Genomic DNA, 27,384 nt, shown 5'->3' on the forward strand with positions numbered 1-27,384 from the left:
ATAATAATAATAATAATAAATATGCGCTATGGCTAGAAAGCCTGTATTCGGAATATCTTGGGTTCGAAATGAGTCAGCACTCAAACTCACAGTGAACCCCTAGCAACAAGGCAGACTTGCATTATAACTTTGGGCCTCCAGCGCATAAGCCCTGTCTTATGTCATGCGCACGAGTCCCGTAGCTGAATACTCTCCGACTGCTACTTTATGAATAATAAAATTATCCATCAATTGAAACATCTCCTTCTCCACTTCATTTTGAAGTGCATACCTTTGCTATCAGTCAAAGAAAATCAGGAAATTGTTGTAACACTGCTGTAAAAAGGAAACAAGAAAAATCAGAACAAGTCTCAATTGGAAATTGCGCAAGAAAAGGCACTGCATTCAAACAAGCCTCTATGGAAGAAATTTTCCCGATCCTATGCCTCTGATGCGAGACTTGTCCAGTCGTTGCATCCAACAATATACGCAGCATTTCCTGTAGTGCCGGTCCCATGGTGTAGGGGTAGCGTGCCTGCCTCTTAGCCGGAGGCCCCGGGTTCGATTCCCGGCCAGGTCTGGGATTTTTACCTGGACCTAAGGGCTGCTTCGAAGTCCACTCAGCCTACGTGATTAGAATTGACGAGCTACCTGACAGTGAGATAGCGGCCCGGTCTAGAGAGCCAAGAATAACGGCTGAGAGGATTCATCATGCTGACCACACGACACCTCGTAATCTGCAGGCCCTCGGGCTGAGCAGCGGTCGCTTGGTAGGCCAAGGCCCTTCAAGGGTTGTAGTGCCATGGGGTTTTGGTTGTTTTTTCCTGTAGTACCTGTCTTGTCTCTAAGTTTATTGGGTTGTCATCTTAGATTGTGTTAAAGAGACGACAGTTAAGTTAGAAATTTGTGACGCAGTCACATGAGAAAATAATGCCATATGCCTTGTTTCCTGTCTGAAACACTGTTTACCAAATGACGTGGCCGCGTAGTACTGGCCATGTAGCTGTTAGCTGCATTCCGGAGGAGCTGGGTTTGAACGCCCACTGCTGGCATCCCTGAAGATGATTTTCTGTGGTTATCAAATTTCACACCAACACGAACTTCTTCACACGAGCAAGAAATGCACTGCAATGATCAAAACGTTTTCCGATTTTAAGTTATAACTAGAGCCCGGATTACATTCTGTTCCCATATATGTAGCTACAAGAAAATCTAAAATGTCGGTGAATAACATTAAAAAGACCATTATTCCAGGAGTTTAAAGTTACATATTTTTATATATTTCGATACATAATAAATATTTTGATAAACATTACATATTCGAAAAAACAATTATTTTTTCACTAAATTTACATCGATTTTAGTTTTTTAATTAAACACTTGAAAATAGTTTTAAAAGTCTGTACGTCTCTAACATCTAAAAATAATTTACTAATTTAAAGTGAGGTTTTTTGTCAAAGAATCGCATCCCGTAGCTATGTTGACGGTGCAAGTCTTGGTTATCTCGAGCTGCCTGTCAATCTTCCCTTGCACAAGCTTCGTCACATTGTTCTCCTCTCAGATTTAGTGACTATTATTTTGTGATCCCTTCGCCAATCCTCGGTTTAATGTTATATATCAAAAGCGCCCTTTCTCTTTCTTTCTTTCTTTCTTTCTTTCTTTCTTTCTTTCTTTCTTTCTTTCTTTCCTCTTCGGTTATTGCCCATGTTCCACTTCCATAAAGAGCTACATTCCATACAAAAGTCTTCAAAAACATTTTTCTAATAAACATATTTGTGTTTGATGATATAGTATCTCTTCTCTCTTAATAAGGGCCTTCCTTGCTTGAGCAAGTCTGCAATTAAATATTTCTTTGCCGGGCAATTTGAAATACGCACCAGTGACTTCATGTGAAGGTGAAAGGTCTTTTTCTATAAGAATATCCTAACAGACAAACGGCATTCAATGACCGCAAAAAATTTGGAAAAATATTTAGTTATTAATTGCGCCTCCAAATGAAAATTAGAGGTTGAATAATATCTGCAGTTTTAACTTTTTTCAGTTTTGTTTCCTTTTTTGTGTACAAGAATACATCAAATCAAGCTTAGATATTAAGTTAAATATTTTTTATTTATTACATATTTAACTACATATTTTGTCAATTTCAGCTACATATTTATGTACATATTTCTCATATTTAAATTACATATAATCCGTGCTCTAGTTATAACATATCGTCGTGTAGCCTAGAAAAACCGCTAAGTGATAATATTCCAGCTTAGAACTCTGACCAGAAAGGTTCTGTCATCTAAGGTTCCGTACTGCATGAACTATCAACGAATTTTCGTTCCAAGTGATACATGCGCTGCGGGTCAGTATTTCGAGGCGCAGCGACGGTATGATGTTTATACGAGTAGGCCTATATTACGTTCCTTGAGGAAGAACGCTTGGCGACGATCGTTACTTCATCGTACAGGAGAAAATGTGAACCATGAAGTTTCTCTGCCTCACATATATGTCTGTTCCTATGCACGAAGGTAACAAATATGACGCTACACAATAATGAAAGGAAATCCAGATGGAGAACCGTGTTTGGGCCGCAGTTTTCTACTGTTAGAAAAAACACTTTGACCACATCCAGTCTCTGCATTTAGGGACGAATGTCAACTTTATATCGGTGGTTTACAAGCAAACACATGAAGTAAGTTTTTGACTTTTCACCCTGCCCTGCGTCATTCTTTTCCGCTCTGTTCACTGGCGATATCCATTAAGTCATACGAGGGCATAATTTTCTAATTTGCACTGATTTTCATTCAGGTAAAATACATTAATACAATTTGAGCTACATTGTAAATACTCTAGAGCACGGATGGCAAACCTTCACTGACTAGCGTGCCAATTAAGGTCTTAATTACTACTTTTTACGCTCTAGTGTGCCATCGGTTATTTTCCTTTAAAATCATCATGAAACCCCCTCATTTGACTTCATTTAGGTATTAGATTGCATTACATATAAATCCATTCGACTGAATGTTTTATGGTTTTATTTTGCAAACATCAATGAAAATTATTTTTTAGATAAATTTTAGGAATAAGATATATTTTTGCTTTAGTCTAATGAAATATGTAAAAAATATGGCCATATAATTAACTGAGACATACTTCTTTATTAAAACGTTATGTTAAAATATGCTGTGTTACTATATTTTCCACCTATTTATTACATGTTAAAAACATTAAAATATGTTAGTATTTTGTCTGACGAGCCACAGAAGTCGTGTTCGCGTGTCACTTGGTAGCACGCGTGTCATACGTTCACCATCCTTGCTGTAGAAAGTCCATTGCATAATTTTAAAGAAAAATAATATTATTCTTATTCTGTAAGCAGACATTGGCAGTGAAAGAAGGAAAACATTCAAGCCATTTTTCAGAAGTAACATTTTTGACAATGTTTTTGTCTGTTTGTTTTTTAACCCACGAAATGTATTTTCTGATACTAGACCAGCGATGGCACAATTCTGATGGCGGGCATTGTATTTCCAGTACTGTATATAGCCCACAAGACAATTTTGAGCCGGAGGGGCGGTTGAGTGCAGAAGGTTTAGCAGGCATTGCCTGCTAGACAATTTGTAAGTAACTCAATTGCGCGAGTTGTCACGTGACTGCGATGATGGGGCTGTATCTACCCACCCCTTTCCCATACTCTCGTCGCTGAAAAACTTCGATGTGTTAGAGTTTTTTAAAAATACTCCCCTCACTTTTGCAGGACTTTAGTGTGGAGGGAGGCGAGTGGAGAATTGGGCGGGACACTCCAGCTGCTTTAAGGTCAGTGAGTACGGGTGTACAGTAGTCGAGGGGCAACTTTAGCTAACAGGGACCTTAACCTAGGAGAGTACGCCACTGAGCTCAGTATAAAATGTACTCGACTGTTAGTTGGACATCTCGATTTGTTCATTAGTGAACAAATTGAGTATTCTACACAATGCATACTAAAAGGAGAAACATAGCATTAGATGTGACATTGTTCGGTCAGAATGTAAGCTTCAGTGGAAAAAGACGGAGATGACAAACAATTTGAGTCAAAGAATACAGGAGTTACTTTAGTCACCTGCTCTTGATTATGAACTGCGTGAAAAATATCCTGAAGGCTTTCGCAATCACTGTGTCTGGACAGCGCTACCTTAGACACATTATTAAATTAAACAAAATACAAATCACGAAACAAGAAGAGGAACGTTTACAACAATGCCTAGATTGTTTGCTAGCGGAAGATCGTTTGAGCATTTGACGTTCACTAAGGAAACATCCTCAACATCTTTGAGGAAACATTGCAACGAACTGTGAAGCCTTTATACGACGTTCTCATAACGGAGTATGAAGGTAGATTATCGGTTATTTAGAATGTTTAAAATCTAATATTTTGTACCTTTATTTACGACGACAAAAATCAAAATTTGCTTACAACTTGTCATTCCATACTGCACTCAACTAAAGGTGTACTACGAAGTAGCGTTGACAATCACAAATTTAACTGACCACAGATTCACCGTGCTATGCCTTTAAACACACGCATACCAAAAAATCGCGTAAGAAAGTATCTGCGTGTGAAGGTCACTATTATCTGGACTAAACATTGCGGAAACCGCGCTGAATGGCTCAGACGGTTGAGGCCCTGACCTTCTGAGCCCAACTTGGCAGGTTCAATCTTGGCTCACAAGGAAACCCTTCCATCTGCTAATCTCCGATCTGATTGAGATTTGATATAACGACTACAGTAGGAATGTTTTATTCAGCCGTATCAAAAAATATGCCGAGTCGTATACTTAGCACCTGTTTTGGGGTGTCAAAATTTGCTCATTTAAGCACCGCATTAGACAGGAGTAGCGGGGAGAAGCAGTTACAGGCGGGGTGGCTGGCCGGTTCATGTGTTATGAAAACCTACAACCTGTTTTCCAGTCAATGATCGGGTCAGGGATGGGATGAATGAAGCCCCTAACTAGCGGCGAGGACAGGAATTGTGCCGGCTGCCGAGAACTGTCACATTCCTCTGGGTCAGTGATGAATGACTGACAGATGAATGAAATGATAGTGGAGAGTGTTGCTGGAATAAAAGATGACGGGACAAACCGGATCACTCGGAGAAAAACCTGTCCCGCCTCCATTTGTCCAGCACAAATCTCACATGGAGTGACCGGACTTTGAACCAAGGTATCCAGCGGCGAGAGGCCGGCGCGCTGCCGCCTGAGCCACGGAGGCTCTCTTCGATATGTTAATGCGACATTAATCCACCATCAAAAACAAAATAGTTTTCTATGGCAATAATTGTTGTTTTCCTTACACGGTAGTGTGTCGGTGTTTACATACTATGTATGGCCTATATGTATGCACTAGCAAATGCACCCGTGCTTCGCTACGGTATTCTACGTTGTACACGACTATCGAAGTAAATTACTGTACATGCAGTGAATAAGATTGCTTTTTAATTTCATGTCTCTTAGCGTTATCCGAGAAACAGCATGGGCAGGTCCCTATACGTTGTGTTCAACGTAAAAAGCGAGTTGCGGAGTTGTGATGATAACGGCGGGCTCACTTGCCTACTGCCATTCACAATTGAGCTGGGAAGTTTACTTTATAATGGCAGGCCCCATTGCCTACTGCGCGATCACAATCGATTTGGGGCGTTTTCGTTACAATTGCAGGCCCCCTTTCCTACTTCCGGATAGATTACAGTTGAGAAGTTTTTATTATAATGGCAGGCAACTTCCCTACTGCCCGTAAAATTTGAGTTGTGATGACAGATCCATTTTCCTACTGCCAGTCACACCGAGTTGGTAAGTTTCCATTAAAATAGCAGGCCACTATGCCTAATGCCAGTCACATTTTAGATGGAAAATTTGGTTTATAATGGCGGACACCCTTGCCTACAGCCAAACACAATCGGGTAAGGAAGTTTTGAACAAAACTGCATGCTCCCTTGCCTTCTGAAAGACAAATCGAGAAGAGAAGTACTCATTACAAGGGTAGGCTTCCCTACTAATGCCAGTTACACAGGAGTTGGAGAAGGACCCCATTCTTACTGCCTGTCAAAGTCTATGTGGGGAGTACTGATTACAATAGCAGATACACCTTTTCTCGATCGATACAAATGGACATCAATTAATATATGTAGATCAACATACGAAAGTATATGCATATTTACAATATTGCAGACCTTCATTTACAGATTAACTGCTGCTAAACGGTACGTCATAACGACAAACGTATTATACCATAAGACGCCGTTATTATGGTTCTAAATAGCTGGTCCTATGATATTTTCTCGTATCTCATCTATTCATGGGTCATATTGAGATAAAAACGTTGAATAGGGTGAAATTTGGGTGAGATTGTCTCACAGTGCGTTACTTTTCGGATAATTATGTGACAGCTACAAACATAACATTTGGCTCATATATGGCTCCTGGGTGGGCCAAAGTTCGTGTAAAATTTGATGCTTCTATCGTTCCTATAAGTGATTCAATGTATGAATTATGCGTGTAAAACGTGCAAAATATACTTACAATCGAGAAATAGAGACAGATCTAACGTATAAGGGATAAATATACGACAAAAAGTCATAAGACTAAAGTTGTAGATCACTCCAAATTGAACCGAGGCTGCGCCTTCCGTTTTATGTTAGAACATACCGTTTGGCCACGAAGCGCCTAGAAACGAAGATCTGCACCGTAATCAAAATTGCTTCTATATTTCGATATTCCTAGGGGATAAAAAGTGAAAAATGTAAATATATTGGGAGTTTCCCGTCGGTTACAGGCTAAAAGGTATAATTTTACCAAATTTCAATTTTCTATCTCGTCTGACAGATCGTGCCGGAAACTTGATTTTAGAGAAGAGGGTAAAAATTAGGACTTTCAGGAAACTAAAGGTAAAAGATATGCAGAAGGTCATTATTACCCCTTAAACGGATAACTGTACGAAAATGTCGCCAAAATAGTCAATGTACAGGTACACAGTCGTTACGATTTGATTTATATGGACAGATAAGGAATCTGCTCCACAGTACAACACATTTTGGGCTATGTCCGTTGGACTTAGTCTGAAAAATCGACCGTACATGACATCTCCCTTATTAATCTTCCTGTCTAAGAACTGCGCATAAGAAAATGTTTTAGAAATGAATTTCCATCAGGGTTGGTCGACTTCCAGTCAGGTTGGTCCCTATAAACCCCCAGTCCATTCCGGGAATTTTAAGTGGTATGGACCTTGAAACCTACCTTTGGACAGGTGGATGCTAAATATTAATCTTGGTTGAAATATCTTCAGTAGTTTTCAAGTTATAAGAAATACGTTTTACACGCTTTTGAATTAAGTCCATTGGAACTTGTGATGAAAAACTGTCCGGTAATGATATCTCCCTTATTAATTCTCCTATCGAAATGATGAATATGAGAAAAAAATATAAATTGATTTATATTGAGGATGGTAGTTTTCCATTAATTTTGGATGTGCATATTTTGTGCGAGTGCAAGGGCAGGTGGATCTTAAATATCAAGGTTGGTGGAAATATATCCAGTAGTTTTCAAGTTATAAGAACTCAGACAAACAGACAAACAAGCAGACAGAGACACCAAAGCTAAAAAATATGCAGATGGTCATTATTACATTGAAATGGAAAACTGTACGAAAATTTCGCCCAAATAGTCAATGTACAGACACACGGTCGTTACGATAGTGCCAGTGATAGCCGAGGCTAGGGAAGTACCCTGTGTGTGCGAGAGAGAAAGAGGGTGAGCGTGACACATGAACTGGCCAGCCACCCCGTCTGTAACTGCTTCCCGCCACTACTCCTGTCTATGCGGTGCTTAAATGAGCAACCTTTGACACCCCAAAACAGGTGCTAAATATAGCAAATGGAAGGGTTTCCTTGTCATTCCAGTGATATTTGAAGGTGTTGGTAGATTTACTGGCACATAAAAGAACTCCTACGGAACTAAATTCCGGCACCTCAGCCTCTCCGAAAACCGTAAAAGTAGTGGAACGTAAAGCCAATAACATTACTTATTATTACACATTTCGGAAATAATCATCTTCGTTTCTTATCAATACTTTTATGTTTACAGGTTCGTCCGCGAAGCCACCGGCTTCAATGTTGACATGAGAATAGGCATCCACACAGGAAACGTCCTGTGCGGGGTGCTAGGGCTGCGGAAGTGGCAGTTTGATGTGTGGAGTGATGACGTCACACTAGCTAACCACATGGAGTCTGGAGGTAAGCCAGGGTAAGTACCACTGCTAAATAAGCCTTATTATTATTATTTTATTATTATTATTATTATTATTATTATTATTATTATTATTATTATTATTATTATTATTATTATTATTATTATTATTATTATTATTATTAGTATAAAGTGAAGTAACTCACGAATGTTGAGTAAATACTCGCGAAGGTTCCTACCTACCTACCTAGCCATTCGATGAACACAAAATATTAAGTAACGGCACACGAGATGACTGCCTTCAACTCACCCGGATGTCTACAGTTAGAATTTATCTTTCTAAATAAACATACAACAGAGAAACTATGCAGGGGGCATAGAATAATCCTATCTCGAGATAAATCCAGTACAAGATATTCACGCTTTAATATATTAGTAAACAAATTTAGCAGTCTAGAAAGAAAATTTAGGTATTATTTGTTCTATTACTAACACCTGAACAGCTGAGCATTCGCGGACTTCGGAGGACTTATACCGAAACTATTTCGTAAAGGTAAGTAATTGTGTAAGTTGAGTATTTAGCCTGAAGGCTGCTTTGATGGCAAACAACTCTGCCATCGGCTGTTATAGATGGCCTAGGCGTTACTGAAGAGGCCTACTAGGGAAATGAGAAGTGAAGAAGTCTCCTGTCGCTCCCATCACCGAGCCTTACTTATCAGTTTGCCAAGACTACTGAAATGCTCGCACCAACCGATCCTATGAATAACGTTTCCACTCCATTCATAGCAGGAACTGGCTGCATCGCTCATTCCTCAGTTCCCCCTGTGGGTGGGGGTGGGAGAATAACATCCACGGTATCCCCGGCTTGTCGTAAGAGATGACTAAAAGGGGCCTCAGGGGCTCTTAAGTTGGGAGCGTGGGATGTTGACCACGGGGCTCTTAGATGAGTCCTCGCATTGCTTCCACTTACTTGTGTCAGATTCATCACTTTCGTATATCCTATCCGACCTCTCATGGTCAACTCTTTTTGTTTTCTGACCCCAACGGTATTAATGATGAGGCCTAGGGAGTCTTTCATTGTCACGCCCTTCGTGGCCCTTGCCTTTCTTTGGCCGATACCCTCATTTTTCGAAGGGTAGGACCACTTCAATTCTTCCTCTGATTAATGCTAATAGCGAATGGTTGCCTAGTTGTACTTCCTTTAAAAATAATAATCACCACCACCACTCACACCTCAGTCACTTTCATATCGTCAAAGCCAAGGATGAAACTGAGATAAACCATTGAAAGTAACAAATTTGATCAAGCCCATACCACAAGACGTAGGCAATGTAAACACTAGGTCTCACAAGCAAAGATACTAAGCAGTAAAATTCTATATTAGTAGTAGTAGTAGTAGTAGTAGTAGTAGTAGTAGTAGTAGTAGTATTGTTCCAAGGTATCTGTGGAACATCAGAGGTGAAAGAAGGTGCGGGCTGGAATGGGTCTAACTACAAGTCCGAAAGATGAATTAAAAATTTAAATAAAGGTTATATTTTCAATAGACAACAAGATTTAACAAATTTTCACTAGGTGAAATAACAATGAAGAAAATCAGGTACAATTATAACTTTAGAAACGAAAGCACAAGTTAAGGGGTCCTTACAAATCCTGGGCTTCGAGCCGCAATGTCACAATCCTTGAGCTCTCAGCTCATAACCACAAAATACCAAAGGGCAGAAAGCCCCTAATTCCACGGAGCACTTGCTCCCACCTAGTAATGTCAAGCCTCCTAGAGGCACCTTTCAAAATACCAGAAAGAGCTGACCCGCTCTCAATCTTTCAAGCCTATTAAAGGCAATACCCGACTTTACAATTAACTGCCATCAAGGCAGAACTTACAAATATAAACAGGGGTATCTCGTACCCAATCTACTGGGCCTCCGCAGGAAGGAAAACAAAACGGGTTAAGTTAATGGCAAAAAATACAAAGCTGAATGGAGGCGAGTACTTCCACTCCTACATGAAAGCTTGTTAAAACCTAAGTGGCGCTAGGTCGATTCAACAGGGGCTATTCCCACACTAGGGAGGTGACTCGTATAAGAAAATTTTAATACATTAGGAAAGAGAAGAAAATCGGTTATGAAAACGTAGTCACCTCAGATCAAAATGAAGGGGAGCTCGAGAGGGTAAGGCACTCTCTATCCCCGATTTACAGTTAAAGTAACATGAAAATTGTACATCGAAATGGTATAGGTTACATCAAAACGGTTTCGGACCTTCCCCGAGGATTAAGCTGCTGAGCTAGCAAGAAATTAAAGATGTTAAACGGCCATTACCTTCTGAAGGGCTGCTGACTGATGAAAGAGGCGCTTCCCGCCTCCTGCTATTCTTCCATACACTAAGCTAGATGTTGTACGAGTGGCCGAGAGACCAGAAAATCAGCAGCTTTTATACTCTTGCGGAAGATTCGAGACCTTTCATGAATAATTAAGACACACCCACATGCGTTTATTGGTCGGCTAACAGTTACAAGTCAAAAATGAAGAAGAAACCTGTGATTGGAGGGAAATTAATTACAGAAATTACTGATTGGGTAAATTCAAAACAGGCGGAAAGAAAGGATTAATATTGCCAACCCACCAACGAAAGAACGAAATTTAGTAAAGACAACAACTTATGAATACAAAATATCTTCAAGAAAAGTTCCTTCACTTCGCACCAGGGTGCATGATCATAGTTTTTGGTAGAGACATCTTTGAGAGAATGTCCACACTTCTTGATAATTAGTAAACAAAACAATTCGAAATTAACACACTTATCTTCTGATAAACGGTTGAATTAATTCAGTTTTAAAGTTCAGAGTTTCAGCTGTAGAGGAGTACTTTAAGGCGGAAAATTCAAATGTGGGGCGTATAGGTGTACCAACCGGTACAATTATTATTATTATTATTATTATTATTATTATTATTATTATTATTATTATTATTATTATTATTATTATTATTATTATTATTATTATTATTATTATTATTATTATTGCCAATGAAGGCTTTCACGGCCGGTGATGGCTTGCCAGTCCCCGTAAAGCTCAGCAGAGGCGATCAGGGACTCTGTGAGTGTTGTCCGCTCTCTCTCCTCCTCCTCTCTCTCTCTCTCTCTCTCTCTCTCTCTCTCTCTCCTTCTCTCTCCTTCTCTCTCTCTCTCGGTCGAACGTCTGCCATCCACACTGACTGCACAGACCCACCATCTTAGCAAATAAGAATTGTTTTTTGTGTGCTATTTGCATTACGTCGCACCGACACAGATAGGTCTAATGGCGACGATGGGAGAGGAAAGGCCTAGGAATGGGAAGGAAGCGTCCGTGGCCTTAATTACGGTACAGCCCCAGCATTTGCCTGGTATGAAAATGGGAAACCACGGAAAACCATTTTCAGGGCTGCCGACAGTGGGGTTCGAACTCACTATCTCCCGGATGTGAGCTCCTAACCGCACGGCCAACTCGCCCGGTGAATTGTGTCTTGCCAGGGAGACACCCTTAATAACTGTTACCTAAAACAACAGCCTCGCACAGGCCTCGTGTGTGGGTCTGCCCTACAGCATTTGACTCGTCCTCCCCCTGCTATCGGACCGGTCCTCAGGCTCTTGGTCTAAAGCACTGTCTGACAAAAAAAGTTAAGGACCCAGAAGGAGTTGTCCAATATTATTCCATTTCGGTATACATGCATGCCAATGATGTGTGAGTAAATTATTATTAGATTTACAGGGATCTGTAATATGTAGAACGCCCACCAGAGTGCATTCGTGATGGCACCGTCGTATTGTTGATAAGTGGTTACCAGTCAACTGCTGTGAGTCAGACAGTTAAGCAAGACGTGCAGAGAGGACTATAAACAGTACGAAATACCCGCGATGCCTCGCAGGCGCGTTAGACAGCCTATCCACCAACTGACAGCATTGTGGGACTGCATGAGGCTAGTTGTCGTATCGTGCAATTGCCAGGCATGTGGGCCATTCAGATGTTACAATGGTCCGATGCTGGACTCAATGGGTACATGAGGGCACCCAATCAAGTCGTGTAAGTTCAAGTCGACCAAGAAACTTCACCCCGAGGGAGGACCGTCGTATAGTGCGCCAAGTATTGCGGGATCCCATAACTTCGGCACCCGCCATCCGCGAGCATGTGCTTGAGACTCTAAAACATCCTGTGACTGCCCGCATAGTGCCTCGACGATTCGCATCAGCCGGATTAGGGTCTTACCACCACCTGCGTCAGTTGCCATTGACCCCAGAACACCAACGCCTGCGTTTGGGGTGGTACCTTGCTCGGGAGGCATGGGCAGAGGACGACTAGCGTTGCATCATGTTCAGTGATGAGTCCCGCTTCTCCAAAACCACTGATGACCATCGTGTGCGGGTTTGGCGGCGTCTAGACCTGAGGGCAGATCCTGTTCATATTGTGGAAAGACACACAGGAGTAATCCCTGGCATCATGGTGGGGGGAGCCATAGGATATGCGTTCAGTCACCTCTAATAGTGCTTCGGCTAACTTTGACAGTACAGCTATACGTCACAGACATGCTGCGTTCGGACGTCCTACCCTGTATAGAACAGCATCCTCGTACAGTGTTCCAACAAGATAATGTACGTTCAAACACAGCACGTGTGTCTATGGACTGCCTAGAGCATGCTGAGGTCACCCCGAGGCCAGTAAGATCTCCGGACCTCTCCATCATTGAACACGTGTGAGATGATTTTGAAAGGGATTCCGTCCAGTACCAAATTGCGGGATCTGGAGGGACAGCTGCAACAACTGTGGACGAACTTGCCTCAGGAGATGATCCAAAGGCTGTTTGACACCATTCCGAACTGCATAAGGGCATGCATGCATTGCGGCCATTGGGGGTGCGATACTAAACTGACCTGGCGCCAACATTCTACCTGTAACTTCCAACGGCCTTGTCTCTATCGTCCCATATTGTAATCAGTTCAATAAAGGCACATGGTCTTTCAGCTTATGTAGTTTCATTCACTTTTAACCACTCTTTCTGGGTGCATAACTTTTTCTTCTCAGGCAGTGTATATTTGAGCGTTCAACTATAGTAGGTAGGGACATACGCTCACACAAGCCTGCTGCACACTACTTAGTCACACTGCCAGCCATGAAATGAAATGAAATGGCGTATGGCTTTTAATGCCGGGAGTGTCCGAGGACAAGTTCGGTTCCCCAGATGCAGATCTTTTGATGTGACCCCCGTAGGCGACCTGCGCGTCGAGATGAGAATGAAATGCTCCAGTGTCAGCGGAATTAAGCAATTATGGTTAAAATTCCCGACCCTGCCGGGAATCGAACCCGGGACCCCTGTGACCATAGGCCAGCACGCTAACCATTTAGTCATGGAGCCGGACACTGCGAGCCATGTCAAAGTACGACACACACCAGAACAACACGAGGTAGGTCGAGTAGCCTCGTCCAGAGTTGATCATGCCGGTTATACAACCCAACCCCTCATTCGCAGCTTACAAGCTCGAATATCATAATAAAATGTATAACCTTCCACCGAGGGAAAACAACAAGATACCTGTACCCAGAGAGGAGACTCTGTAGAAGAATTTCGTCTCTTACTAGACCAAGAGGAAGCTTAAACTACAGTCCTCCATAGAACTTGTCACTTCAAAGATCACCCAGCGATATCTCAGAAATATCACTCTGAACCAAAGGATCCCCTACTGTATCACAGGGAGAGAAAAAAAAAGCAATAACAGCTCCTCAGAAGGTATAAAAGACCTTGCGCATTTTCAACATCGAACCGGGAACTCCAGTCCAACAGAAAGCATAGCTCAAGGGAAGCAAAGAGGTTCCAGACTCCTTCGAGCAGGAAGACAGCGCACCCCAGCGTAGCTACACGTCATTTAAACCGGTAGCTGTATAGCTGCTAGCCTTGCAGGGCTACATTCGGGAGATGGAGGCGCTGGTCTCCACCGTCGGCTGTCCTGAGAGTGGTTTTCCATGGTTTTGCATCTCTTGCACTAAGGCGAATGCCGGGACAGTTCCCAGTATATGCCATGGCCACACCCACCTCACCTTCTCCGCCGATCACAACACCCCGATACAAATCTTCCTGGCCTAAAAGACGGAGTTACAGTTTAAGAATCCCATCGCCCCCATCAAGGACGGAATGAAAACTTGTGTGTTAGTCTGCTACTGCTAAGCATTTTCTTGGAAAGGCGTGCCAGTCCAACTGATGAGTCCAAAAGACACGTTCTGCACGCGTACACAGACAACAACCCAAAAGTTGGTTCTTGTAAGTCGGGGGAAAGCACTACAATGAAAATAATTTAGGATTTCTTGCATACATACATACATACATACATACATACATACATACATACATACATACATACATACATACATACATACTGTACCAGGAAGGCATAGGCCCTGGCACATCAGTTGTACTAAATCTTTAATCATTAAAGAACGGCTGAGTTATAACATCGGAAACAGCTGTACGAGGGAATGTTCTCGTCTCCACTGTTCCGTGTAAGTGTGAGGGAGACAGCGAGAGAGAGGAACAAGGTCAAGTGACGTCAGTGCCACATGTACCTCACCTCCCCATGGAAACGTCCAGAAATTATTTTTGTAACTTCTAACCGGCTAGACAGATAAAAATGAGACAAACGCCAACATGTAGTCCACATTACAAATGTACTACAATGATAAAAATTTGAGATCAATCCATCTATTAGTTTAGAAGATATGACAAGTAGAAGTTTGGGATACGTAACCACTCCTCTGTCGCTTAACCCAGTGAGCTCGCTTCCAGCAGAATATAAATAGGTCAACGACTCAAGGGGATAGTCATTTGAAATCTACAACTCGATCATGAGTGAAGGTCATGCTGCTTCGTCACATAAGTCGTATTCTAAGACTTTGAATTTGTGCGAGATCGTAATAAGTGAAACTTCAAGCGCGTCGTGGACGTGTGGGATATTATAAAGTTCTATCAAACTGAGTTTCGTCATATAAGATTGACGAATTTCTTGAACAAGTGATTTTGTGATATAGACTGTGTATTAAGGTAGAACTGAGAATACCAGTGTTTAATTTGTCATTCGACAGTATTATGGACTCTGTTAATCTATATATATAAAATAACATGTCCTGACTGACTGACTGACTGACTGACTGACTGACTGACTGACTGACTGACTGACTGACTGACTGACTGACTGACTGCCTGACTGACTGACTGACTGACTGATTCATCATCGCCGAGCCAAAACTACTGGACATAAAGAAATGAAATTTTGGGGATATATTCATATTAAGATGTAGGTACTCGCTAAGAGAGGATTTTTGGATATTCCTTCGCTAAGGGGGTGAAAAGGGGGGTGAAATTTTAAAATGAATGTATCTATATCTCAAAACTTTAAAAGTTTACAAATGTAAAAATTGGTATTTAGAATCTTCTTTAAAAAAAGCAAACACATATTTTTTTGTTTTCAGAAAATCCCAATAGGAGGGGTGAAAAAGGGTGAAAATGGGTTAAAATGGGTTGAATGCCTTTAATCAGGATACCGATACTTATATCACAGAAACTGAAGATATTACAGACCTGAAAATTGGTACTTTTGATCTCTTTTAAAAATAAAGAAACACGTATTTTTTCTTTTAAAAAAATCCAATTAATGGGAGGGTGAAAAGGGGGTGAATTTTTAAAATGAGTGAATCTATATCTCCAAACTTTTAAAGTTTGCAAATGTAAAAATTGGTATTTAGAATCTTCATTAAAAATAAAGAAACACGTATTTTTTTGTTTTCGGAAAATCGCAATAGGAGGAGTGAAAAGGGGTGATAAAAGGGTTGAATGCCTTTAATGAGGCTACTTATATCTCAGAAAATGAAGATATTACAGACCTGAAAATTGGTGTTTGGTATCTCCTTTAAAAATAAAGAAACATGTATCTTTTTGTTTGTGGGAAATCCAATTAATGGGTGGGGGGAGTGAAAAGGGGGTGATTTTTTAAAATGAGTGTATCTATATCTCAAAACTTTTAAAGTTTATAGATGTAAAAATTGGTATTTAGAATCTCCTTTAAAAATAAAGAAACACGTATTCTTTAGTTTTCGGAAAATCCCAATAGGAAGGGTGTAAAAGGGTGAAAGAAGGGGTGAATGCCTTTAAGGAGGCTACTTATATCTCAGAAAATGAAGATATTACAGACCTGAAAATTGGTGATTGAGATCTCCTTTAAAAATACAGAAACACGTATTTTTTTGTTTTTGGAAAATCCAATTAATGGGGGGGAGTGAAAAGGGGGTGATTTTTTAAAATGAGTGTATCTACATCTTAAAACTTTAAAATTTACAGATGTAAAAATTGGTAGTTAGAATCTCCTTTAAAAATAAAGAAACACGTATTCTTTGGTTTTCGGAAAATCCCAATAGGAAGGGTGTAAAAGGGTGAATAATGGGTTGAATGCCTTTAATCAGGCTACTTATATCTCAGAAACTGAAGATATTACAGACCTGAAAATTGGTGTTTGGGATCTTCTTTAAAAATAAAGAAACACGAATTTTTTCGTTTTTGGAAAATCCAAATATTGGGGGGTGAAAAGGGGGGTGAATTTTTTTTTAAATGAGTGTGTCTACATCTTAAAACTTTAAAATTTACAGATGTAAAAATTGGTAGTTAGAATCTCTTTTAAAAAGAAAGGAACACGTATTTTGTTTTTGTTTCCTGTAAATCCCAATAGGAAAATCCAAGTAATGGCGGTTGAACAGGAGTGACAAATTCGGGTGAATTTTTTGAAAGACTATATCTACAGAATATCTTAGAAACGTAAAATGTTACAGACGTAAAAAGTGGGTGTTTGTAATCTCCTGTAAATGTAAAGAAACATAGGTGATTTGTTTTTGGAAACTCCACTTAAGGGGAACTCAAAAGGGGTGAAATTTTAAAATGAGGATTTTTACAGTATATCTAAAAAACTTAACATATTACAGAAGTGTAAAATGGTATTTTTTATCTCTATTAAACATAAAGAAACGTGTATTTTTAGTTTTCGGAAATACCACTTGGCCGGAGGGGGAGGGGGGTAAAAGTGACTGAAAATGGTGTTGAATTCTTTTAATTGGGCTACTGATATCTCAAAAATGAAGATGTTACAGACGCGAAATTTGATATTTGCAATCTGCTTTAAAAGTAAAGAAACACGTATTCTCAGAAAATCCAATGAAGGGGGGGGGTGAAAGAATTGAAAAATTAATTGATTTAATTGTATGAGAATACATACATCTAATAAAAACTAAAGTTGTTACAGACGTGAAAATTCGTATTTGGATCTCCTTTAAAAACAAAGAAAAACGCGTTTTGGTGGGGGGACCCATCTTGGAGGGCGGGAGTGTAAAGGAGTTGAATTCCTTTCATGAGGACACATAAATCAAAAACTGAAGAAGTTAGAGTCGTGATAATTGGTATTTAGAAGAACCTTTACTATTAAAGAAACAAGTATTTTTTGCTGGAAAATTCACTTGCGGGGGGGTAGTGTGAAATGAAGTGAAAAAAGTAGATTATTTTTATGGGGATACTTATATCTCAAAACTGAAGGTAATAGACGTGAACATTGGTGTTTGGAATCTCCCTTAAACATTAAGAAACAAGCCTTCTTTTAATTTTTTTTGGTGGGGGGGGGTTGTCGGTAAATAAACTTAACGGCGGTGGGGTGTAGAAGGAGGTGAGACCAATTGATTTTACTGTTATTAATGTACTTATAAGGATCCTCCGTTGCTCAGGCGGCAGCGCGCCGGCCTCTCACAGCTGGGTTCCGTGGTTCAAATCCCGGTCACTCCATGTGACATTCGTGCTGGACAAAACGGAGGCGGGACATGTTTTTCTCAGGATACTCCGGTTTTCCCTGCCATCAGCCCTTCCAGCAACACATAATAATAATAATAATAATAATGTTCCGGACCGTCGTCAAATGGGCGGACCGCGCTGGAAACGGCTCCTGGACGGGTAATGACTAAGAATGCAGTCCGCCCGCGGGTTCAGTGCCGCCAAGGCACCCAATATGACACCACGCCGGATCTCCTGAAGGATTTTATCCATGTTAAAAATTATTATAGGAAAAGATGGCAAAGATTTACGGACCCAACTGACCGGGAGGAATACCTGATCCTAGCCCGGGAGGTACGAAATCGATTACTGGAAAGGAAGATTGAAAAATGGAGGAAACGTGCCGTAAAATAATAGAAAACGAGTCAGATCGGGAATTTTGGTGGATTCTTGCAGAAAACGAGTCAGATCGCGAATTTCGACGGATTATATATCTAAAACAATAAGTATTCAATTATAAATTTCAGTACAATACCGTAGGGCAGCACGGGTATCTTGCTAGTTCCTCATATATTTGAACTTTGTCGTTATCATTTACGGTGACAAGCATATTAGGAAATTGTGCGTGATAAATTAAACTCTCAATTAGTGACAATTTCATTAGTTTTGAGACGCATTTCTCGAAAACAATTACCATTGTGAACTATTTACAGTATTATTCCACTCGAATATTCAGTGATTAATAGGACTGAGTATGGCTAATTTTCACGTATTTTCATGAATATTCGATCCGTGTCGTAAGAAAAGAACTGAATATTAAGGATATTTTATGGTCATATTAGGTCATACGAACCCTTATTATGAAAACTCATTCATAAAAACCACTTAAGCAGTGAATATTAGGATTCAAGAGACTGTTGTAGAACTGGCGTTAATTGCATTTACTCGAGTATTTAATGGACTATGATAGTCATTCTAATGCTGAATTTACGACAAAATCTGTGGTTATTATGAACTGTGCTAGTGTCTAATTTCATGTCGTACAAACTGTGTAGTGGACCAACGGCCGTAGCCGTGTTGAAACACCGGATCCCGTGAGATCTCCGAAGTTAAGCAACATTGGGCGTGGTCAGGAGTTGGATGGGTTGCCACACGCTGTTGGTGGGGGGTAAGGGACTGGAGGAGCGGAAAGGAACTGGCCACCCTACCGCACGTAAACTCCGGCTCAGGAATACCTCTGCGGAGGTTCGGACTTTAAACTGTGTAGTGGAAGACTGTGCTTTCGACTTCAGATGTGACCTCATTGTATTAGCACAGTAACTTGACGTGTAGTTCGAATTGTGATATAGACTGTGCTATTTCAAGTCACGTATTCAATGCCATAGTATAAAAGTGCGAGTAGAAACAGTCCTACGACTTGCTGTATAGTGCAAATTGAACTTTCCCGTGTTTCTACATTTCTTTTTAAAACACCGGAAAACTTGGCGAAGTGTCGTAATCTCACACTACTTTGAACATCGTGGTGTCTTCGAGGGATTAAAATGTGGTGTCTTCGTGGGATGGAACGTGGTACGCTGCTGGTGCTGAGTTCGAGTTCAGGCTGTTCGTTGCAGAAGTTCCGGTCATCAAGCTGCAGAGCCGTACTTCATCCATTCTTATGAGCAGAACACAGGTGATATAAGTGTATTTTACATCTTCTTGAGTGAGTAATTACACTTAGACAGTAACTGACTTTTTAATAAGGCACTCGATAAATCTCAATATTCACAGTGCTACGTTTATCAAATGAAAAGTGCCTCGTCTAACAAACTAATTTTTGATCGTGTGAATTCTAATCCTACTACTTGTAGAAATTGTAGGAGGTCATTCAACAAGACTTCAGGTCATATTTAAATGAACTTTAGGTTTCTCTCCATAGCAAGCATAACTGTAGATCCATTTTTAAATTAACTTTAGGATGTTCTTTTCGAAGTTTGTGTAAACTGAAGTCATTTCACAACAACCTAATTGAACTGTAGGGCTTGTTCTATAACAAGAGCACCATTTAACAATCTTGTATAATTTATTTAGATGAACTGTAGGATTTCTTCAGCAAGTGATTGAAAATATTTAATTTGAACGATAGGATTGCTAAAGAAAGTGCAAGTTAATATTATGTTTAATAATTTTAGACAGACTTTAGGTTTGATCCAAAAGTGATTGATTTAATTTTCTTTGCAGTCTGAAAATCTTGGCCAGTTGACAAAGTGGTTGAATGAAGGTCTATGATCAAAGTGTTATTTTGAATTTGAGTCTATGTGTGAAATCTTAGATTAACTGTAGAATGTATTGAAATCATTGAAAGTTGGTATTTATTCTGAACATTATTAACATCGAGTGGATGTATAGGACAAAGACTCTATTTACTTCAATCATAACAGCGCATATATTTCAGTTATTTAATTTCATTCTGAAGAGAACAATTGAAGATTTAATTTTGATGAATGAGAAGCAGGATGATTTGCTTGAGACTATTAATAAATATTGTCAAAAATTTTAATTACATCTATATTTCGCCCTGCGAAATCACCCTTCTCTGTACCTGCTCCAATAGCAACCGTACACAACCTGAGATCCTTCCCATGCTCTTGCCCAACAACTATTTCCCGGTACAATACATACGTACACACATCTTCATGACAGACTGTTATGCCTTTCTTCGTTCAGCCCACAGACCTCTGTGTTTACTAAATTCCACCAAAATCCTCTTCTTGTAACTAGCTATGTGGCCTCGTTTAGTTCCATACCTTTTATCTTTAAATCATTAGAAACTCAGTCGAACCATCGTGGTCTTGGTCTCCCTCTGCTTCTCTTACCCTCCGTGACGGAGTTCATTATACTTCTAGGTAACTTACCTTCCTCCAATCATCTCACATAGCCCATCACCGAAGCCCGTTTATGCGTACAGCTTCATCAATCGAGTTCATTTCTAACTTAGCATTTATCTCCTCATTCCGAGTACCCTCTTTCCATTATTCCCACCTTTTTGTACCAGCGATCATTCTCGCTACTTTGGGTTCTTAGGTATTTATTTAATATACACTAAAACTGATGAAGAAATGAGTGAGTTCATAATTAGGCCCTCTAAAAATAATGAATAACATCTGAGAGATCATTAAATAAGTAACCATTGTCCATGCTTTCCAGGAGAGTACACATCACAAGGGCCACCTTGCTGCAGCTTAACGACCACTTCCAGGTGGAGCCAGGAGATGGTGCATCCCGTGAAGGATATCTAGCAGACCACAAGGTAGAGACGTTTCTCATCGTGCCACCAGAGGTAATGTACAATTTCTCATTACCACGTGAAAATTTGTGCTGTGTTTTTCTTTAACAATACATTAGAACAAGTACAAATTCTGGAAAAGAGAAAAACCACTAACACATTTCTTTCTTCCATGCATATTCTGGAAAGGTGACAGCACAATCGCACTGATTAGATGTTTATTGACCGAGCAAGTGACTATGTGGTTTCGATCACATATTTATCAGCTTGCATTCGTGAGGTAGTGGGCTCAAACCCCACTGCTGGTAGCTTTGAAGATGGTTTTCCGTGGTTTTCCATCTTCGAACCAGGCACACCGGGTGTAAGAAACAACTTTTTAGGTTAAAATTATACTTTTCTTTATAATTGGCTTAAGTCGCACCGACACAAATAGGTCTAATGGAGACAAGATTATACTTCTTCTAACCATTAAGGAGAAAGTACAAACATCCCATTTTAATTATGTTTACATTTAATTCCATTAAGTGGAACCTAAATGTTATTTCAATAACTAAAAACAACAAACTGTCAGGTACGTTCAAAATAATGAAGAAAACATTTTACACTAGGCTATAGATTTTTCATAACCCTTAGCTAGCAATATTTATTTAGTTTAATTATGCATCATTGCAATAGCTGAAAGGAAAAATGTTAGTAACACATCTTCATGTGTTTTAGAAACAAAGGCTTTTAAAATCGGTTTTTTCTCTTGCTTTCAGCTTAGCAACTCTACCATTGATTTCTGAAAAAAAAAAATTTAGGGTGATGTCCCTCTCACTGCATATCAATACTAAAGAGTTGAGCTTTCTGTCTGAATGGATAGATGTTTTCGCATTCTTCACTCTTGCCAGTGCAGAAAATGCTCTTTCAGCAGTGCATTCCTTCTTGGAAAGTGCCAAATGCTTGTCAAGGATTGGGCTGATAAGTAAGACACATGACCTGAACATTTGTAGCATATTTTGAAAAATGCCGTGAAAGGAAAGTATCATATTCTCTAATCAATTCTGAATATCCCAAATGTAGACCGTTTGATGTAGACTCAATACGTTCATTATCTCCCTGAAAAGGCAAGTCTCGTGCTGAAAGAAATCTTACAAAAGAAACTCTTCCTGAGAATACACTTCGCCAGTATATTACTTCTTCTTCATACTGATTTGGAAAGAAGTTCTTATTTTCATTGAATTTTGTTGTCTTGTTATGTGAGTCAGAATATTACACCTGCGGTCAGACGACTACTCGTGTTGTCTGATAAACTTGGTGCCGAGTTTACAATCGTTAAACCAGAAAGATTTTTTTCTTAATATTTTGTTGAAATGTACAACGACGGGCTTCTCTGTAGACAGGAAGTACAGCAGCCGGTTTTGTACGAAGTTTTCCCCGTTTATGAGCGTGCCTTTAAACAAATTAGGTGACAAAGTGCGCTTTACTTCAATTTTGTAAATGCGCTTGGACCCTGTACAATCCACATTTAAATCTTTTCTATAATATCAAATATGCCCAATAACAACAAAGTTACAAGTAGCAGAATCTTGTAGAATAAATGTTTTAAGTACCGTGGCTGGCCTAGCACTTCGAAAGTGCTCTCAAATAAATCCGACTGTTCTTCATTCAAGACGTCGGTTACTGGATAAACAGGCTCAGCATTAAAATATGTGATATTACTCAATAAAGATGTATAGACTTGTGTACACTGAAGTTAATAACACAACTCTAAGGTCATTCATTGATAACATTTGCATTTTAGAACACTACCAATAAATTCTGCTAATAACATGTCGCATTATTAACGGATTTTAACGTTTACTGGCAACTAAAGCAAATTCGATTATATAGCAGATAACATACACAAATACTGTCCAGTTCGTCAATCACGATCACAAAGCAAATCACTGAGCCACATTGAGCAGACTTGATGGGCACGACAGCCGACAGTACAGTGGCGAGTCCTGCGGCATGGGTTGCGAAGTTATAAGAGGACAATGATTGCATTCCAATGTACTTTAGTTCATTCCTAGAATTTTAAATATGATGTTCAGCTGTCTTGCAACAAATATGCTATTCGAAGCGAATGACAGAAGAGCTCCTGTGTCATTTTCGATAATCAACTTCCGTAAAATGTAGCAATTAACAATAATTGTTGTTCATATTTTAAAATACATATCCCAGTAATTATATTGTATTTACAGTGGTTGATCATAATAGGGCCACTAGGTAAAAATTGAAGAATGTATGTTTGGATCATTATTCTCGTGTAAGTATTTACTAATTGCTTATTTTGATGGTTATATATTATTAAGTACACATTTCTGTAGTTAAATTTAACAATCAGGCCTACACTGAAATGAAATGGTGTATAGCTTTTAGTGCCGGGAGTGTCCGAAGACAAGTTCGACTCGCCAGATGCAGGTCTTTGGATTTGACAAGCGTAGACGACCTGCGCGTTGTGATGAAGATGAAATGATGATGAAGACGACACATACATCCAGCCCCCATGCCAGCGAAAGTAACCAATTACGGTTAAAATTTCCGACCCTGCTGGGAATCGAACCCGGGGCCCTGTGACCAAAGGCCAGCATGCTAACCATTTAGCCATGGAGCCGCACATCCCTCCATTAAGAAGCCTTAACACATACTTTCTTCGTGCATTCACCCTCTTAGACCAGGCGCCGTGGGCATTTACCCAGTCTGCCCATTTAAAGCCCGGGGTCTGAAAGAAGACATATAGATATTCTGATTCATTCATATATAAACCAGTGCATGTAGATGCGATAATAAGAAATCGATCATTTTGTCGTGACATACAGCTGTTGATTGATCGAAGTTTACGGGATTGTCACTGGAGTCCTGAGTTAAATTGCCCAGTTAATCTACAGTATTTCATTCAGGTCATTTCTAGCATTACACACATACATGGAACATTTTAAAACACTTCACACAATGAAATGTGTTTTGTCTTCTCCATCAACAAATTCTACGACCGGAACCTGTTAGCCAACCACAGCAACAGAAACAATAGAAGCACAACCTATGAGACCTGCACAATCATTACAGCCTGAATTGAGGCAGCAAAAGCAACTCGTTAGCGCGCCAGATTTGTTTAAAACTAATCTGCTCGTGCGGGTCAGGTGCGAAAGGGATAAGCCGAGCCAGAGACTGTGGACTCTGACATGAATAACCAAATGGAAACACAAGGAACAGCCAGAGGGTTACGTACCCAGATGATCAATGTAATTCATGCTTTTTGTGCCATGAGTAGATCATTACCGGTTTTAAGCTAAAACAGAAGTTAATTTTGCTACCATTTGTTAGTTTGTTTGTTTGTATTCTAGGATTTCTGTGGTTCACTGAGGAATACGAAGCACCTGGGTTGAATGGCTGGACAAGGATTATTTAGAGCAGTATTTAACATAACAAATTTGGAAATGTTATTTATTTCCTTTCTTAAAATCGAGAGATAGAAAATCGGATAGAATATCAAAACAATTGAACAGGTTTATAATGAACTCGTCATCTCTAACAATATCTAGGACTTATAAGTCCTGAAAACAGGTACAAAACTTGAGATAATTATCTAGTCGTTAAATTACATAGGGAAGAGTATTATTGCTCCTGAAATGTACAACATTTTGAAAGAGCAAGATTTGCTCTAAGCAGGTATACTTCACAGGAGTCTGAGCTCCCAAAATACAAGAGTCTAGCCTCGAAGAGGCGATCAGTTTCTTATGACGCACTTAAAATTACACTAGGCAACCCATCGGGTGACCCCACTTCAAAGTTGTCATCATTGCTCAACAATAATAGTATGCGCTGTTCTCAAAGGGAACTAAAACGAAGAAACAGTTACCCTATGAATAGTGCAGAATAAACAGGGACATAATTACCCATACTACATGGCCTTAAAAGTAAAAGTAAAAGGTTGCACATAACCGACCATCAACAAAAGACAAGGAGGCGAATCACCAGCACTCCTCATAGAACTTACTAGAAACCTAAGTGGGCTTAAGGTCCAAAGATACAAAGGATAAACCTATACTACAAAGGGGTGACTACAGGAGGAACATTTAAAGCGGATACAAGATTTACAAAATGTATAGGTTGAAAACTTTAGTCACCCAATTGCAAGGTCGAATGGGAGACGGCAGAGGGTCAACACTCTTTGTTCCCTTGTATTACATATTTCCCAGTAGGGAATAGAACTAGAGTCCTCAGACTCCGCCGAAAATCTTACATTTAAACCACCAGTATACAAAATTACATTAAAAGAAAACGGCTGAGACCTTCCCCTCAAACTACCCGCAAGCACTATCACATGTTTAGGTAAATTCCGCCATTACCTTGTATCACTGGATGTTCTTCAAAGAGGCCGTGCCCCTGCTCCTAGGCCTCCGTCAAATCGCACTCCCAAGCACTGAAGCAATTGAGACAAGACGGCCGTGAAGTGCCCTGCTTTTATAGTTCCGAAGGGGAAGCTTCCAGATCACATTGTAACTACACTTTGCTTATAGGTTGAATTCTCCTACAAACACCTGGGTTTGATTGGCTAGAGAACATATTTGCAAGCATCTGATAGGTAGATAACAATAGAGGAGGAACCAGCTGAAGTTTTGACAACTTCGGTACATTAAAAGAAACAATCCTCAGAAAAAGGCTTACCAACTCCCAAAATAAATATTACTCTATCCGGCAGTTTGTTTTTAGTCCAGTAGGGAGCATTATTAAATAGATGGCAGAGCCATCTCACCACTGAAGAAGTAAGTTTTTAAAAGTTCAAGTCCGTTGGCATAGATGGTCGTAGAGGAGCCGGGGGAGGTGTACCACTGGTACAGTTTTTTTGTCTACCCCTTAGTCCTGTTTCTTGTACGGGGTCGGGGATGAGATAGAATGAATTTGTATGGCTTGTTTTTGCGACCAGATGCCCTTTCTGATGGCAACCTCAGCTGAGGAGCTAATGAAGACGTAGTGAATTATGGTGAATGAGATTTGGAAGGAATCAGCTGTTGCCTATGAACTGGAACAGTTCCGGCATTTGCCTGGAAATGAAAATGGGTAACCACAGAAAACCATTCTCAGGACAGCCGACGGTGGGGTTCGAACACACACGCCTCACGAATGCATAGCTTGGTTCCATAGCCGTAGCACGTTAACACGCACGGCCAATCTGCTCGGTAATTTTGATACCATTAGTAGGCTAAATATTATTATTAGAACATGAAAACATAACTTGCATATATCGCGTACTATTGGTCCAGGGTTAGTCAACAGTCGGGATTATGTTATTTTTTATTTATTTATTTATTTATTTATTTATTTATTTATTTATTTATTTATTTATTTATTTATTTATTTATTTATTTATTTATTTATTTATTTATTCATGTTCATGAAAACCAGAACACCTTGAAAGACTAGAGATAGGAAGTTTATATTTACAGGACATGTGCGTTAGTAGGTATGTTCTGAAGAAATGATTAGCATTTGAACTATGTCGGTCCTCAGGTTCAAGTTCCACATAGATATCTTGGCGCACCACCACCGACTGGTAAAATATGCCTGCGGCTCTTGTAGTCGCTATAAACCGAAGGTAATGGATCAGTGTGACTTGAGCAGACACGCAGGATGCCTCGCAAAAGTATGCGAGAACCGTACCGTCAAATGAGTGAGTTTGAAAGAGGGCACATTACTGACATGAAATGAAATGGTCTATGGCTTTTTTTCCCGAGAGTGTCCGAGGACAAGTTCGGCTCACCAGATGCAGGTCTTTTGATCTGACTCCCGTAGGCAACTTGCGCGTCGTGATGAGGATGAAATGATGATGAAGACGACACATACACTCAGCCCCAGTGTCAGTGGAATTAACAAATTATGGTTAAAATTGCCGACCCTGCCGAGAATCAAACCCAAGGACCCCTCTTACCAAAGGCCAGCACGCTAAACATTTAGCCATGGTGCATGAAAGAACGTGATGCCTCCATCCAGGAAATTGCTTCTCGTGTGGGACGAAGTGTGTCGGCAGTGCAAGGGGTGTGTACAAAATGGTTCACAGAAGGCCGTAGACACGACGAGATGGTCTGGTCGCACC

The 27,384-nt window shown here is 40.0% G+C and overlaps 1 protein-coding gene across 3 annotated transcripts in view; it reads left to right on the top strand.

Annotated features, from left to right (window-relative positions):
* The window catches only part of Ac76E (adenylate cyclase type 2 Ac76E), a 1,381,264-nt gene that overhangs the window by 1,148,549 nt on the left and 205,331 nt on the right, over window positions 1-27,384 (top strand). For all 3 annotated transcript variants that reach the window (XR_011018659.1, XM_068228989.1, XM_068228988.1), the window contains 2 exons: window positions 8,079-8,237; window positions 21,188-21,320. Coding sequence is in view for 2 of the 3 variants with exons in the window: in XM_068228989.1 (XP_068085090.1) it covers window positions 8,079-8,237; window positions 21,188-21,320 (292 nt within the window). In the remaining variant the exon portion in view is untranslated. The remainder of the gene's footprint in view (window positions 1-8,078; window positions 8,238-21,187; window positions 21,321-27,384) is intronic.

The sequence above is a fragment of the Anabrus simplex genome, chromosome 8, assembly GCF_040414725.1.
Source record: "Anabrus simplex isolate iqAnaSimp1 chromosome 8, ASM4041472v1, whole genome shotgun sequence".
Classification (NCBI taxonomy): Eukaryota; Metazoa; Arthropoda; class Insecta; order Orthoptera; family Tettigoniidae; genus Anabrus; species Anabrus simplex.